Below are 16,767 nucleotides of genomic sequence, written 5' to 3'. Positions count from 1 at the left end.
CAAAAGCCGAGGGACCACTTTTTGGGATGCAGTAAATGCACCAGTTGGATTTTGGCACCGCTCTCGACGAACGGACGATATATGACACTAAACGGTTGAAGAAGGGGTTCCCGGCACCATGCCTCGTGGCAGCCGACGGCGCTGGCGATGCACGCTGGGGCATTTTGATTAGTCGGGGTTTGGCAGTTAGTTTTGGTGGCACTAGTGCCGGCCTTACGTCAGGTTCACCCTACCTTCGTGATTTGCCGTCGTTGTCGTCGTCGACATCGCGCTCGCCGTGCACTGCGCTTTGTTTATCTTAAAAATTGCATTTGCATCTCGTGCCCCACATTAACATCCGCGCGCATCTCCGCGAGGCCTTTTCCGGAGCATTTCGCTTCACTTTCGTTTTTGCGAAGTCGTGCGCTCGCCGTGCACTGTGCTTTGTTTATCTTAAAAATTGCATTTGCATCTCGTGCCCGACATTAACATCCGCGCGCATCTCCGCGAGGCCTTTTTCGGAGCGTTTCGCTTCACTTTCGTTTCTGCGAAGTCGTGCGGGTTTTTGAGAGTTAGTTCTAACCAGCCAGTGCACTCTCAAATTTCTTTTCACCGACGGGGTTAAAAGTAGTAAGCAGGTTCACCTGTAGTGGGAAACCCCGTTTGCTATTTGCTGGGACCACAATAAAGATTTAAATTACCGTGTGAATTTTCGAACGGACGAGGTTTTAATACGGCGTTGCACTTTGGCCATCCGCGTAGTGGAAATGTGGTACTATAAAGGCTGGTTCTCATACCTTGGACTGGTTACAACCGTGTGCCTTTATTAATATCTCTTTTGACGACACTGGCGCCATCTATTGGGTAGCCGTTGAATGCTCGGCATCTCCGTATAAACGCTTTCAGGGAGTCAGTGACTCGAGCTGCCACCAGTCGGCGCGCCCTCCGTGCGCTCTCAGGCCGCCATAGCCGACCTCCAGTTTCTCGCCGTTGCTCCGGATTGCGTGCTGCACCGGCCACCACTGGAGCTTTGTTCTTGTGCTCTTTTACGTTCCGCGTTGAAATTGTGTGTTTTCTTTTGGTCTTTCTGATATTTCGGGCTTTCATTTAATCATTTGATATCTATATTTCAACAAAGCTCTTGTAGTTTCTTTTTTATGGAATGGAATCAGACAGCGAGTGGATCAACTATACAGGATTATGGCCTAGGCTTCAGAGACCATGTAAATTCATCACATTCTTTCGTTTTCGTCGCTAATAAAGAGCAGTCAACACCATTGCGACCTATGGAAATTTCAACTGCCGCAGTAAGGCTATCGCAGTTGTGCTTCTCACTGCATGTGCACGCTTTAGACATCATTTTTTAAGTAAAAGCCAAATCGCATGTAAGCTCTTTAGCGAGTGACGGCGACAATGACGAGAGTCAGCGACGAAGATTTCTCACTGTCGCTCGGTTTTTGGATTTTTAAAAAACGTCGCTTACCTCCTTGGTATCTTGCTCCCTTCGCTTCCATGCGGTTTGCCTCGCCGCGCGATTGACCGAGCGACATCGAAGCGGGTCGCTGTCCCTTGTATCGTCGCTCGCCAAATTGGTTACATGCGGTTTATACTTAACTAATTTTGACGCACACAGCACTGAACCATTGGTGCCTCGATATGAAGTATAAACCGCATGCAAGCGATTTGGCGAGCAACGAGACAAGCGACGGCGACCCGCTTCGATGTCGCTCGGTCAATCGCGCGACGAGGCAAGCGACCAAGACGGTGAGTGACGTTTTCTAGAAATCCAAAAATTGAGCAACGCGATGGGCGACAGTAAAAAATCTCCGTTGCTCGTTGCCGACTCTCGTCCTTGTCGCCGTCGCTCATCTCGTCGCTCGCTAAAGTGCTTACATGCGGTTCGGCTTTTACTTACGGAAACAATGTCTAAAGCGCGCATATATCGCAATGGTGTTGACTGCCCTTTATTAGCGAGAAAAACGAAAGAATGTGATGAACCTACATAGTCTCTGAAGCCTAGGCCATAATCCTGTATCGTCGATCCATTCGCTGTCCGATTCCATTTCATAAAAGAGAAAATACAAGAGCTTTGTTGAAATATAGATGTCAAATGAATAAATGAAAGCCCGAAAAAATTGGAAAGACCTAAAGAAAACGCGGAACGTAAAAGAACATGAAAAGAAAGCTCCGGTGGTGGGAGGGTCACGTGACATCAAGATGGCGGCGCCCATGAAACGTTGCCTGAAAGTGTCTATATTTCCTATTTTTGTTGCGTATCATTCTTTTCCTATTGGCTCGGAATTACAATGCGATAACTGTCTCGTAGATTGTAGGTAGATTTGATCTCACGAATATCGCGTACGCTCTAATGAGATGCAGTTCCACCTCATGGATGGCACGAGCTTGTTTTCTCATCGTAAAAGATTGTAAGAACTCGGTCATAAGTGAATGCAATGTGTGAACGGGCCCTTACTTGTTCGGGTCAGTCTACGTGTGGTAGTTGTATAAGCACATTTACTGGGGGTCCGCGAACCAGCTCCGAGATAATTGGGGAGGGGACGCAAAGTTAGGAAATAGCCGCCCTACGACATGGCCCGCATCGCTCCTCCGTCCAATCCCAGGCGGACGACCGGCCGGACTCTGGGAAGCTCCCGGAGAAGGGGAAGAGCGAGAAGCGCTTTGCCGTGTGGGAAAGCCTCAAGTCCTTCGGCTGGGGGCCCAGCCTGGCCTCCCTGTGCTGGCTGCTGTCGCTGCCCCTGCTGGCCCTGGCCGTGCAGCTGCTCTCTGGCAGCTGGGCCCTGTTGCCGCTGCCTTCGGTGCCCAAGTCCCTTGAGGCCTACCTGCGCTGGCAGCTGTTCGCGGGCTACGCCGGCTTCCTGCTGGCACAGGCCCTGCTGCAGGCCCTGCCTGTGGGACGCACCGTGTACGGCTTCCCCTCCAAGGTGTTCAAGCATCACGTGGCCTTCAAGTACCGCCTTAACGGTGAGTGCACCTCAGTTGGGACCTTGCCATTTCGTGTCTGAAGGCCCGTTCCCATACTTGCGTTTGCTGAGGGCCGAGGTCTCGTAATTCCTTTCCCTGAGAGTACTTCAGACGACCCGGTTTAAGTTGCACACGAAAAGATACGAACGCGAGAGAAAAACAGGTAGACGACTCGTGGACTAGAGTTTCCAACTGCTCGATTGAGGTCGCGTGGTTCTTGGGCTGCGTTTTATGGTGCCCCGTGCATTCACGAGGGCGCCCATCAAATCACTCTGGCATAGTTGCTGCGAGGCAGCTAGGTAGTTGCCTCACCTCAGACATGATCACATGGTCGCGTCGCAGCGGGGTCGATCGGGATCTCGAGTTCGGCTCCCGACGTGCCGCTTTCTCTCTTAGCCACTGGATGGCGCTGCAGGTGCCCCATGGCGGGCGAGGAGAAACCTCCTCGCCCATCGATCGAGAATTGGAGATATACTCGGTGGACAAGGGGGCGAAGGGCCTTTTAGTACTCTGGCAGGCACCGAAAACGGGCAAGTGTGTGCGACCGGATCTAGGGTAATCACGGGACACGAGGCCTGGGGGCCCTCTTTGTGTTTAACTCGGACTCGACGGGCGTTTGTAAATATTTGTGTAATGTCGCGGGTATTTGTGGTTTCGATTAAGTGTCTTATTGTACCAATAAACTGGGAGCGGAATCCCGCTCCCGTGCAAGAACCGGGCTGGACTCGGGTTGTTGACGGACCACGTGGGAAACGGCGACTTGGTTGCGGTACGCGAATTCCTACAGTTTAGAATGCGAGCTGCAAGGAGGTGATGGACGTGTTGTTCGTCTGCAGGCATCAGCCCTTCGCCCGCTTTCCTGCTCGTCATTAAACTGAAAACACTCCCCATGGCTTGAGTTGAACCCTCAATCTAGGCTCTGGGGAACATACTGGTATACTGGTGCCATTAATCGGGTGGCCCTAGAACTGCCTACAGTTAAAACTCTATTTTACAAAATTCTTGTTTTAACAGATTCTGATACCCCCGCCAAACTCGTACAGCTCAATGTTCTTGTGAACTCGAAATAATGAAATAAATATGGCCATCAACCCGATTTAGTGAATCATTCCTGGAAGAAAAAAAAAAGTTTCAAAAAGAGGCAATTTTGAATGTTTTTTTGTTTAGAATGCCTCAAAGTTCATTGCTGGAGTGCTAGCAATAACGCAGTGTGACCCTGGTTTTGCTCTTACGGAAAAACAAATGCAGCAATCTGAGCTTTTACTCAGTTGTAACGGATGGCACTAGTTTTATGGCATTTCCCGTCATATGCGACAGACGGCACCGATGGAGTTTGACACTGAGCTGGTCGAGGGGTTCGGTCGTTCCGCTTGGCTGCGTTCAGTGGTGATTCACTTGTCCCTCCGGTTAGGGCGAATAACGGGTGCGCTGGAACGGCAGGACATGGCCAGGGAAAGAACGGCACGGGGCTGTTTCAGCCGTCCCATCTCCAGCACGTGCTTTGTACTTGTTACTTCCACCTCTCGTTATCTTGGAGCGTGCCTGCACAACTAACGCGCAACAAATCATGAGTGTGCACTGGATGCTGGGCATTGGAAAAAGACGCCGACACCGTGCCCTGCCAGTGACATCTGCGTCGCCGGGAAATGAAGTTCCCCAAGAAAACGCAAACGTTCACCTTCTGAGAAATCGTGGAAATCATAAGTGCTTGGATCACAAAGGGCACTGTTGTTGCATCCCTGGTGGGATATGTGAACTTCGGCGTGAGCCCGGCTGGCTCCCGCAGTTTGCTGACAAAAAGGCACGGATGGCGGTGCCAGGAAAAGTATCGACTCGAAATTGTCGAGGGTATGACAACTATATTTTTTGTTCTCTTAAATGTTCTAAGGTTCTCTTCGTGTGATAGCTGTGCGGGTAATCTTTATGCACAAAATTCATGCATGCATGAAGCACAATTTCGCCGCAGGGGCATTTAAAAAATTCGCCTTTGTGGTACTGTACATTCTTGATAGCTTGCCTAAAATCAAAAGCAGATTGAATCAAAATAAGGAGTAAGCTAACTTTTGGGGTGCGATAAAAAAAGAAAAGTTGAAAAGTGCTAGTTTTAGTTTTTGTGAACTGCGACACTTGTGATTGCAGGGAGGAGCAATGAACCAGATTCGACTGTCGTTCCTAGGGAGAAATGTTCGATTGCCTCCTGCCGCGACTAATTTACACCATTTCTGCCGAGGGTACCATTGGCCATGCCCCTGCAATTACTAGAAACAGGCTACCTTTCTGTGATTTTTAAAAAAAATAGCAAATTATGTCAAAAGCTTGGGTTGGCTATCTTTGAGGGTCGAGCATCTCTCGGGATCTTACGGTAGATCTCTGGATGTTGTTACATTAAAACTAGATTTATAATAATATCTTTATTCAGACTTTGCGTCTGGGCTGAGGAAGCAAAAGGCAATCTAACGCCGCCTGACGAGGCTCCCCCAGCCCTACACATCACTCAGCAGAAGAAGAAAAAAAATAATAAAGAAAATGCATAAAGTAACTAATCAACGACGGACATATCAAAAGCGGTCACGTAATTGTCCATGCAAAACATTTATAACTGCCTATACAGAAATGATCACTTTATACAATACTAAATACACAACAAAGTTAAAATGACAGGCACAAATTATCACTAAGGAGAGTCTGATAAGAAGTACTTTTTTGCACTCTTTTTAAAGCTATAAAACGACAAAGCACTTATAATCATTGCTTCAATCTCCCGATATCTTTTTAAAAATTTAGGTACCTGATATTCCAAGCTTTGTATTCCGTAATTCATTCTCGTCTTTGATTTGACATATTTTTCTTCTCTGAAATTGTATTTGTTTTTTTTACGAGGATACTGCTCATGAAATGCGGCTTGGTCATTTTTGATATTTTTATATATTTCTATTGCAAATCTAACATTAAAAAGTTGTTCAACACGCAATAAGGAATACTTTGAAAAATAAGGGGCGGTATGCTCTCTAGAAGGTAAGTTTTCGATACAGCGAACTGCTTTCTTTTGAAGAATAACGAGTTTATTAAGATTGCTTTTTGTAGTGGACCCCCAAACTAACAGACAATAATGAAGATGTGAGTGAACAAGACTGTAATACAATTGACGCTTGAGCCAGCTGGGGAGGAGATACTTAATTCTATTCAGAATACCAACTGATCTAGATATTTTACCACAAACATGGTTTATGTGACATGACCAGTTTAGCGTTTCCTCAAACCACACACCTAAAAATTTGTAAGAGGGCACTCGCTCAATTATATCGGTTTGGAATTTTATTGAAATATCATGATCATATGCTTTATTTCTCGACTTGAAGATAATGTATTTTGTTTTACTGATGTTCAATTCTAGTTGATTTAGCTGTAGTCAGTGTGATAATCGTTCGAGCCAAGTGTTTACCATGTTCTCAATCCTATTAGGATTTTTATCTGTAAAAAAAACATTATTGTTGTCGGCATATAATATAATATCTGGAGTTTGTGCTATGTTAACTAGGTCATTTATGTATAAAAGAAAAAGCAACGGATCTAAAATTGACCCCTGGGGAACACCATACTTAATCTGCTTTAGGTCAGATTGAAAGCCGTTGATGACAGTGTATTGTAAGCGATGCGATGAGTAGTTTCGAATTAAGTCTAATGGGATACCTCTTATTCTGTAGAATGGTAGTTTTTGAAGAAGCACATCATGTTTGATGGAGTCGAAAGCTTTTCGAAAGTCTAGAAAGATACCGATTGTATATAACTGGTTTTCAAAATTATCGATTAATTTATTTTTTATGTTTAATAACGCCATTTCTGTAGACCTTTTCTTCTGAAACCCATATTGCTGTTGCGGAATTAAGTTCTTCTTAGCTAGATAACATACCAATTTGTCATTGATGTCTTGTTCTAGGATTTTCGAAAACAATGGTAGTACCGATATGGGCCTACAGTTATTCATATCATGCAGTGACCCACCTTTATGCAAAACACACACTCTAGCGACCTTCATTTTATCAGGAAAGATTCCTCGAGATAAAGAAATGTTGCAAATATGAGTCAGAGGCGCACTAATCAGTCGAGACACAGCTTTAATCGGCGCCGGTTTTAGGTCATCATGACCTGCCGACAAATTATTGTTTAAGGCTTGTAATAAAGTGATAATTTCCCCCTCAGCAATCGGTGAAAGAAAAATGGAACTTGTTTCTGCAACCGAAAGATAAGAAGTAATATTAGTGTTCTCAATCAGATGAGCGGCCCGTTCACGTTCAGATGAGCGACCCGCCCGAGCTTAGAAAATCAAATTTAATGCCTGAAAAATGCCATTTTCGGTTTAACAAAGTTTTGTAAAATCGACACAGTGCACAAAAAACAAAGACAAAGTAGAAGGGCGTACACAAGACAACGATGTTCCCGATCTAACCAAGTAATTCGTGCCCCTCTTCAGCTTCGTTGGATCGAGTTTTAACCGTATGTGAATGGGAGCTGAAGCGCTTTTAAAAATAATCTTAGTAAGGAGTGGACTTCTACAGATTTCTGTTCCTTAAATTCAGTTATCGCATTTAACTTGCACAAAAGTAAATGTAAACCGCACTTCGTAAAATATGTACAACGGTTGTTGCATAGCATGCGGCGAGCTATGCACGCCACTTTTGCTAGTTTTACAGCGACAGCTGTTGTGGGCTCTCCTCACCCCCGGGAATTGTGTGCATTGTTGATGGAGTTGTAGTAGCTAATGCTGTAGTTATAGTAGTTGTTGATGTTGCACTTGGCATTGTAGGGCGCCTGTCTTCGGTGTTGCCAAATCCTTAAAAAAGATCAACCTGGATCCGCCGCGTGCGAAGTGGAGGCGTTGCCACTGAGCTCTGCCGCAGCGTTAACAACCTGCTCCATGCTTTGCGTTTTTGTAGTAACCGATGCCCACCGCACGCGCTCTCTGGAAAAAAAAAAGTGGCCGATAATAAAATGTTGTTGTAGCACTGTCAGTGCCAAGAACTCCTTCTGGGAGACACACTCTCCTGCGTTTCGGAATAAAATGGTCAGATGCCCATTTGGTATGTAAACGCAACGCCGATGCCCAAAGAATTGGTCGTAACTTGTTGCAGCTATCCCTGCGGCTGTACCGTGAATTAACGTAGGATTGCTCAAATGTTTCTCTCCGCTTTCCTGCGCTCGGCGCACCGTAACGGGCAGGGCTACGGCGAAATTTTAGTTGGCTGTTACTATATTCCTACTAATAAGATTTAAAGAAAACATTAAACGCATGATGTTTGAGTTGCCTATATCAAAACTTTCACTGTTTTTTACTACTCGAGGACCTCTTCAACTTCTCTTTGAAGGCAAGCCCGTGTGTGTCTCTTCCGAACAGGCTGGGTGAACTTGCTGGCCACGGCTGCGGCCTTCGGATGCCTGGTGTACTACGGGTTATCAGCGTCCGCACTGCACCTCCACAGCCTGCAGCTGCTGGTGACGGTGCTGGTCACGGCCACCGTGCTCTCCGTCCTGCTCTACATCAAGGGGCGCTTCGCGTCCCGCAACCACCGCTTTCCCGCCGGCAACACTGGTTCGTCTTTCTGGCTCTTGTTTTGTTTTTGGGCCTGCTTTTTTTTATTGCAGGGGTTGCGACGATGTAAGAGCGTCGAGCTCTTATTGGTCGATTAGAAAAATTTAGTGGTTAGACGTCAAGGCATTAGCATTGAGGTCTACCCACTCTCCTTTCAATCAAAGCCAATCGGAGATTGGCGTCGTTCTGACTTCACCGCAACTCCTGCGCAAAAAGCAGACAACTTGTTTTCTGCATACCATTAATTTCTGGACGCATTCTGCGGACTATACTCTTTTAAATTTTATGCGGTGCGGTCCATCTGCAGGGTGTCCCTGACAAAGGTTGAGTGTTTTCTTAATTGCAAGAAGGAACTAAACCATCGCTGAATGCTCAGTTTCCGCCCAAGTGTAGCGGTTTCGGACCAGATGCCGAAGTTTCAAACCTAACCGTAATCTCTTTCCAAATAAGCGATCTGCGGAAATTTTCAATGGGAAAAGGGTAGCCGACGAAGCCCACGAATACGCGATGATGAATGGCGCAAGTTACCGGGAACAAGCCCCAGTTTCCCATTGAAAGTTTCAGAACTTATAACGGTTAGCTCTGAAACTTTGGCATGTGGTCCGGGCCGCTGGCGCTACATTTGAACAGAGACTGCGCGTTTGGCGAGGCATCGTTTATTTTTACCGTTAAAAAGACACTATAATCTTTTTTTAAGTTGCGCACTGTGTAGATGCAGACTATATGAGGGCTTGTTTTTTCTAGATTGTTCGTTGTGACGAGACATGACGGATATTGTTGCAGGTGGAAACGGATTGACGAGTTTAAAACTGGAAATAAAGGTTTAATGGGCAAACTTGTGCCAGAAACAGAAGAAAGAATGAGCGTCAAGAATACAGCAGCGAGCGTCGAAGGCGTTGGCGTGAGAGCTGGCTAGAGCGAGGGTGCGAGGATGAGTCAGCAAGACCACAGGGGCTCCTTACCCATCACCCTCCGGCCCCTTATCCATCACCCTCCGGCCCCTTATCCATCGCCCTCCGGCCCCTTATCTATCACCCTCAGTATCTCGAACATTCTGTCTAGAACGTTTGACCGTCAAACACTCCGCAGACTGACTTGGCAAGGTCATGTTGGCCTTGTCCGTTACACCTGGGGTAAGAGTAAATATGAATCTTGTAGAAAAATGGAGTGGAGTCAATCGATAAACGCATCTCAAATGCCTGGATTCAAATCCCGAACGCCTACGTGGGAGCCGTGGCGTGTCCTCGGCCACACATGCGGTATTACTCCCCCCTGAAAAAAAAAGAAAGTACATCACATATTTACGCGGAAAGTCAATTCCAAGAACAAAGTCTCGCACAGTTTTGCAGTACGACGAATGTCACGGGGCAGATCGTACCATGGTTCTTGACTGGTGCAGTGCACCTTCCGGCAGGTGTAATCACGTGTCCTCCGGTGGTTCGAGTTTGTGGGCCAACCCACGGCGTCGTAGCCTTCCGAAGCGTCGACACGTTGTTGGTCTCTGATCCGAAGTCGGGCGAGCTGACGGACCTCTTCTGCCCATTGAATGACCATCTGGGCGTCCTCGCTCTTGTCGTCGGCAGGTTTATGGGGCAGCATTGAGTCGAGCATCGTCGTCACCTTTGTTTCGTGCACCAGCCGAAATGGTGTCACTCTGGTGGTCTCTTCAACCGCCATGTTGTAGGTAAAAGTGAGGTAGGGTAACACCTCGTCCCACATCTTGTGTTCTACGTTTATGTCTTTTTGAGCATTCTGTCAGTTCGTTGGTCCGCGGATGGTACGCGGTTGTTCGGTAATGGCTAGTGTGGCTTAGCCGAAGAATCTCCCAAGTTAGCTAATTCATGAACGCTGACCCTTCGTCGGTTATCAGGACCTCGGGGGCGCCGTGCCGGAGAAGGAGGGATTCTATGAAAAACTTGGCGACCTCTGCGGCAACACCTTTGTCTCGGTGTACCGGGTTAAGTAATCTATTGCAACGATTATCTGGCGGTTCCCCGACGGTGACGCTAGGAAGGGTCCTAGTAGATTCATTCTGATATGCTAAAATTAAGCAGTAGGCGGCGCAATCGGTTGCAGGAGTCCTGCTGGCTTAGTTGGAAGTTTCGGCATTGGAACTGATGAAACAGTCTTGCGCAACACTGGTGAACTGTCTTTGGTATCGGCCAGAATCCTGCTGTGACTGGGGTGTCTGGACGTCGGGTCGTCGTGGCAGGCTTGGAAGATCTCTTGCAGACGAAGGGATCACTAAGAGCCACGCTGAGTTGTTATCCCCAAAATTCTTTTTCGTAGAGGACGCCCTGTTGAATGGCGAAGGTTAGCGCTTTTCTTGAGAAGATACTGGGAACTATACTCCTTTCGACTACTTGACCAGAGCGCCGCTACACTGCGAGTCTTTTCAGGGTCAGGACGAACACCTTCGTTGCTCAAAGCATGACCTAGGAACTTCAGTTCTCCATGCGTGAACTGACACTTGTTCGGTTTGAGGGGGGCAAGCCCGGTGGTCCTGATTGCGCGAAGCACGCTCAAAGGCGTCTCAAGTGCTCGTCGAAGTCTCAAGAGTACCACGACGTCGTCGATGTAAACGAGACAGTTGTGCCATTTGAGGACTGCCAACACGTTATCCATGACACGCCAGGATGTTGTCGGTGCTGTACAAAGTCCTTGAACTCGTACAGTCCATCGGGCGTGACAAAGGCAGTCTTTCCTTGGTTCCGTTCGCCGACTTTGATCTGCCAGTAGCCACTCTTCGGGTCCATCGACGAAAAGTATCGGGAGTGGCGCAGGTGGTCGAGCTTGCCATTGATACCGGGGAGTGGGTAGACGTCCTTCTTCGTCATTGCATTGAGCTACTTCTAGTCCACGCAGAACCTAGGCGTTATTTTCCATCCTCCGGTACTACTGAGGAGGCCCACGGGCTGCTTGAAGGATGGAGGATGTCGTTATTGAGCATTTCCTGAACTTGCTCCTGTATGGCCTCTCTTTCCTCTAAAGAGGTACGGCGACCGATGCGCAGGGAGTGCATCGTCGTTAATAACGATGCGATGCTTCGCAACCATTGTTAGGTGCACCTTCGACGACGTCGCAAAGCAGTCGCTGAATTCGGTTAGGAGGTCTATCGACCGTCATCAGTCCAAGACGAGGATTCTCGGGGTAATGTCGAGTTGCGGTAGCGGTGTAGCGTCCTGGCGAGATGGTGAGGTTTCTTCAGAAATCGCGGTGACCTCGGCGGTTTTGCAAAGCTCCTTGACGTGAACTACAATGGCACCTTTTGTGAGATGCTGTGTCTCCTGTTGAAAGTTCATCATGAGGACCGAAGTGCGTCTATCCTGTAGTTCCGTTAACGCCCCTTGCGACACCTATTCCTCTTAGAAGCAGGTGAATGTTGCCTTCGAGAAGAACATTGCCATAGGTAGCTGCGTCAGTCACGGCGGGTTTGAAAACATTCAATAATATTGCAAATAACAGAGTATGGTAATGATAATTTGTGTGTGATACATAAATTTATTTGTTTTGTAATTATATGATGAAGGAAAAGCAAGGCAGCTTTTATCTATGATTAGCGGACGAAGCTGTGTTTTTATCCTCGCTCGGTGATGCGATTGCTGCACTGTTTGCGCCTAACTGCGCCATAGGACTTGCCCCGCTACATCCTGCTGAAGTTAGCCCAAATGTGGGGAATTTGTGCCGAGATTGCGCCAAAACTTTATTTCACATTATTCATACTGAAAATATAATGGCTCAGGCCCCGCTACATGTCCGGATCATTATGGTAGGCTCGTGGGAATTCTCAGACCTTTCAGTTATAGCTACAAATAACATACTATCCTATTTGATCACCCTGTCAGTGTCAAACACTGACATTATTCAGAATTTGTGCAATATCTCTTATGGTCATAGTCTGCTCTGGCGGGTAAGTTTGCTTTGTTGAGTGCACTTCCACCGTAATCTTGTGTACTGCAGTGAAGCGACAACCACAAAGTAAGCATCGCAATTTTGCTTAGCGAAAGCACTCCGCAAGAGCGGTACGTTTTTGGCGAGCATAGAATAATCTTGCCTGGTTAGTGCCACAAGTGAGCACTTCCCACCACAGCATTATAATTGGAATATGACAGGAAGTTAAAAAAAGGGTCAATTTTACGTTTGTGTTAACTGTGCCACGCTGTGCACGTGTGATCCACACCGTGCTACAAAATAAGAGCTTGTTGGTAATCGCAACATACTTCCGCACCATTAAGAGTAGCATTAAGCTGCGTTCACACTGCCAATACATCGTACAAAAATTGGCTGCAGAAACCACTATTGTTGGTTGCCTATGAATTGCGTTAGCATTGAGACCTCTAGGACGACGTCTAGAGTGACCTCTAGGGCGATCTCTAGGACGACGTCTAGGATGACATCCTAGAGGACGACGTCTAGAACGACCTCTAGGACGGTCTTAAGGATGACTTCAAGAACGACATCGACAATGGTGTCGTGGATATGTGGATGTCCTGCGCATGCGGAGGCGCTGCACATGCGCAGCTCATATGCAGAGTGCATTCGAGGCAGGTTAGCGCATCGCAAAAGCCGGGGAAGTAGCTGAAGAATGAAAAGAGTACAGGCACTGCAAGAGGTGTTCCTCGTGTGAAGATACTGTCGGAGTGCATATTTAAAGTGTACGTATGTTACTTCAGAGGTGCTCGAGGCATAACCGCAGATGATTCCGTCATCTCTGCAGCGAACACCTGTGTCTTTTGTATGACGTACGAGTAGTGTTACTGTGGCTTTAGGGGGTGGTAAGTGGCTCCATCCTGCGGCGGTGCCCGTCAAAGGTGTGACCGACGGGACGACGGTGCCTCTTTCAGGGAACGTCCTGAACGACTTCGTGGTGGGCAGGGAACTTTCGCCGCGCATCGGCGAGGTGTACGACCTGTCTGCCCTCTGCTTCCGCTGTGGTCTGCTCAGCTGGGTGAGGAGACCACATTGTCCGCCTTTTTTCTGTCTAGGGTAGCGAGGCGAAAGGCAGACTTGCTCTGCCCAACGGAGACCCTGCTTCCCATTCTCGCTGCTCGGCGGTCAACAGCAATGTTGGAGAAGGAAAAACTCAACGAGAAATGGCCAGAGGAAAATAAAAGGAAAACAACAATTTGTAGCACAAACTCTGCAACATATTAGCATATTTGCACGAATATAACGCGAGTTCTTTTTCATAATTACATATTCCAAAATGCAAAGAAATCTTCTTTCTGCCTGTGCATTTTTTTGTTTCTACTCCAGAGTGGTCTGGTGTTTGTCACGGGAAGCAAGAAGGAGTGAAGAAACTACTACCGTAGAATACTGCGCTTCAGCCCATTCCACACTAAGCGCCCATTTCCAAATTTGTAAGATCTGAGAAAGTATGCACGGTACATTTATATGTAAAATTGATCACCGGACAAGCACTCGTCCCCCATTTTTTCGTGACTATCTCTAAATTTTGACTGGGCACTTATCTGTGTTTTATGGTAGACAAATGGTGCCTTGCTGCTGGGTATCTGCAAAGTCGCCAAGTGGGTTGCAGACTGGACAGTTAAAAGAACCTGAGCAGCGAGGATGAGTGCAGTCAAAAACCTAAAATGATATTTCTTTGATTTCCATTCCCTATTCAATTCTGCCATGCCCCTGCGATAACTTTACCCGGCCTAGGCTCGCGTTATAATAGTAATGATATTTTTCTTTTCTTTTTGAGGGTATGAAAACCTGTCCTCTCATTATATTTGTGGTCGTGTTATATTTGTGCAAATACGGTACGTACAACAGTTTAAAGAACACGTGCGAAGGAAAAAAAAGTTTTTTTTAAGCAGCCTAGATGGAAAAAAAGTCGTAAAACAAACTTAAAAGGAAAAAAAAAAAAAAATTAGAGCCATATTTATGACACGAAACAAATTTGTAGTTGGAGCCCGTGGGAGCCTGCAGAAAAGTGGCTGCTATGGTTGCATGGTGCTTACACTCTTTCGGGAGCTTCATATGGGCTCTAAAAGTTGCTTATTAATGTTCGTTGGAAGTGTAACAAAGAAATGAACATTAATAAGTAACTGTTAGAGCCCAAAGGAAGCTCCTGAAAGAGCGCAAGCATCACGCGATAGAACGGTGCACCGGTCAGAAACTGACGGGGTTGGCGCGCCCGAGTGTTTCCCTTTCGGTGACAGCAGCGTGAAGAAACGCGTTGAACCGGAGGCGCGTTACGCTCAGCGTGCGGGAGCGGCTCACAGGTCTAACGTGTGAGCAGTGGCGGTTCCCGCGGGCACCAACTACAAATTCGTTTTGCGCCGTAAGTATAGCTCTAAAAATGATTTTCTTTTCGTTGTAAATTTGTTTTATGATTTTGTTTTTCCATGCAAACTGATTTTTAAAAAAAAAAGTTTTTTTTTTTCTTTGCACGTGTCCTTAAAAACAAATGGAACTATACAAAAACAAATGAAGCATGGGGTACACCCCTGCAATCGAAAGGGCAGAGTAAATGACTCCTTAAAATATTTATTACGCGGTGCACGAGAAAAGGCACACTTTTATGTTGTTTTTAGAGCTGTGCCTTAAAGGGACGCTGAAGCGAAATTCCGATTTCACAAAAACAATCCTTGCAGAAGTGTTCAACAGTGCGCCATAAACCACGAAACATCACTTATAGAGCCATATCTCCAGCGGGTGGCCGTATTTCTGGAAAATAAAGGAGCGAATGAGAGAGAATGTTGACGTCATCTTATCGCAAAAGTGTTGAGAAGGAGGAGAAATGGCCTCGCTCTTTTTCCTCTCCGTGCCTTTGCTGAGTCAAAGCGAAAAAGAGGAGGAGATGAGGATCGTGAGGTCATGCGTCTTTTCGGCCTTGTGCGAGCGTGCTCTTCTTTTCCGAAAATACGACGATCCGTTGGAGATACCGCTTTCCGAGCGACGTTTTGGGATTTGTATATTCCTGCCTATCGATTCTGCATTGTTTTCTGAAATTTGATTTTCGGTTCAGCATCCCTTTAAGCCACGTAATTGGTGACTTGATTGGATGTTTATTTAGGAAATCTTGTATTAAGTATGCCAACGGATGTGTTGCATTATTTTTCCTTGACCGAGACGTTATGCAAGAGCCACAGCGAAGAATGCATGTGCACGGCACCTTTCCGCTTCTCGCGTTTGACCTTTCTTCCCTCCGTATTTGCGTTTGACTGTTCTTGAGGTCGTCGTGTTTCATTGTAACCGCTCGTGACGACAGAAGACACCCTGGTACCATCTGTCTATACGCAAGCCAATCTGCAGATAACGTAAATTGTCGTACGACCTCGAGCGTAAATACACGAATAGGTAAACTAGGATCGAGACTGAAAGTTGGGCTAATTGGTTCCAATTCGCTCTTAGGTTTTACGCCAAAAAGCACGAGGACAGAAAGCAAGGGGCAACACGGGACGAGGCATACTTCCGACTGTTATTTAATTAGACGACGCACGTAGACAATTCAAACTGCACGTGTGCGAGGGACGCCTTGCCCCGCGTTGCCTCTCCCTTTTTGTCCCCGTGTTTTGCCTCGGTAGGAAATAGACTAGATGGCGGTTTTTACAGGACGAAATTTATGCACTCTCTACGACGAAGGGTGCGTAAAGATTTGCGACAGAAAGATGTGTGCAGATTGCAAGTCGCTGCCCGACAGACGGCGCCAGTGTGTTCTCCCGTCCTAACGAGGGAATGCAGCGGGCTCGATTGCTGTCGAGGGCCAGCGTGCGAACCAGCCTCGAACGCTCCCTTTAGCATTCCGCTGCGTCCACTCCGAACGCAGAATAGAGCCGTCTGAGCTTTGTGTTGACGCTCCCTCTCCTCGGGCAGGCCGTGCTGGTGGGCTTCACGGCCTGGCAGGAGTTTGCAGCAAACAAGTGCCTGGGCTACAACTTTGCAACGAGTGCGACCTGCCAGCTCATCTACATCTGCATGGCCTTCTACGCCGAGGTGAGTGTCCGTACGCCGTCGTCGTCTTGCTTACGACCGAGCAATGCCTCTTGGGATCGCTTTCGATCCGACTACCTTGTAAAAATTCCGAGCAAGCGCCCCCACCCGTGCGAGAGCCCCCCCCCCCAATTTCACTGCTAATTTCACATTTCCGCGCCGTTCCGGGAAAGCGCCCCCTCCCCGCTCCACACTTGTATCATGCACCGTGCTGACCGCGCCCAGGCAACCCTGGCCTGCAAAATCCAGTTCAACAATCCAATCCAATCCTACTTTGC

The 16,767-nt window shown here is 47.2% G+C and overlaps 1 protein-coding gene across 1 annotated transcript in view; it reads left to right on the top strand.

Annotated features, from left to right (window-relative positions):
* The window catches only part of LOC8037293 (delta(14)-sterol reductase TM7SF2), a 41,321-nt gene that overhangs the window by 12,356 nt on the left and 12,198 nt on the right, over positions 1-16,767 (top strand). The window contains exons 6-9 of the mRNA XM_042288717.1: positions 2,601-2,961; positions 8,354-8,548; positions 13,393-13,496; positions 16,373-16,492. Coding sequence (XP_042144651.1) covers positions 2,601-2,961; positions 8,354-8,548; positions 13,393-13,496; positions 16,373-16,492 — 780 coding nt within the window. The remainder of the gene's footprint in view (positions 1-2,600; positions 2,962-8,353; positions 8,549-13,392; positions 13,497-16,372; positions 16,493-16,767) is intronic.

Source organism: Ixodes scapularis, unplaced genomic scaffold (genome assembly GCF_016920785.2).
Source record: "Ixodes scapularis isolate PalLabHiFi unplaced genomic scaffold, ASM1692078v2 PGA_scaffold10__122_contigs__length_95168666, whole genome shotgun sequence".
Lineage (NCBI taxonomy): Eukaryota > Metazoa > Arthropoda > Arachnida > Ixodida > Ixodidae > Ixodes > Ixodes scapularis.
This window is presented reverse-complemented; position numbering and strand designations above follow the sequence as displayed.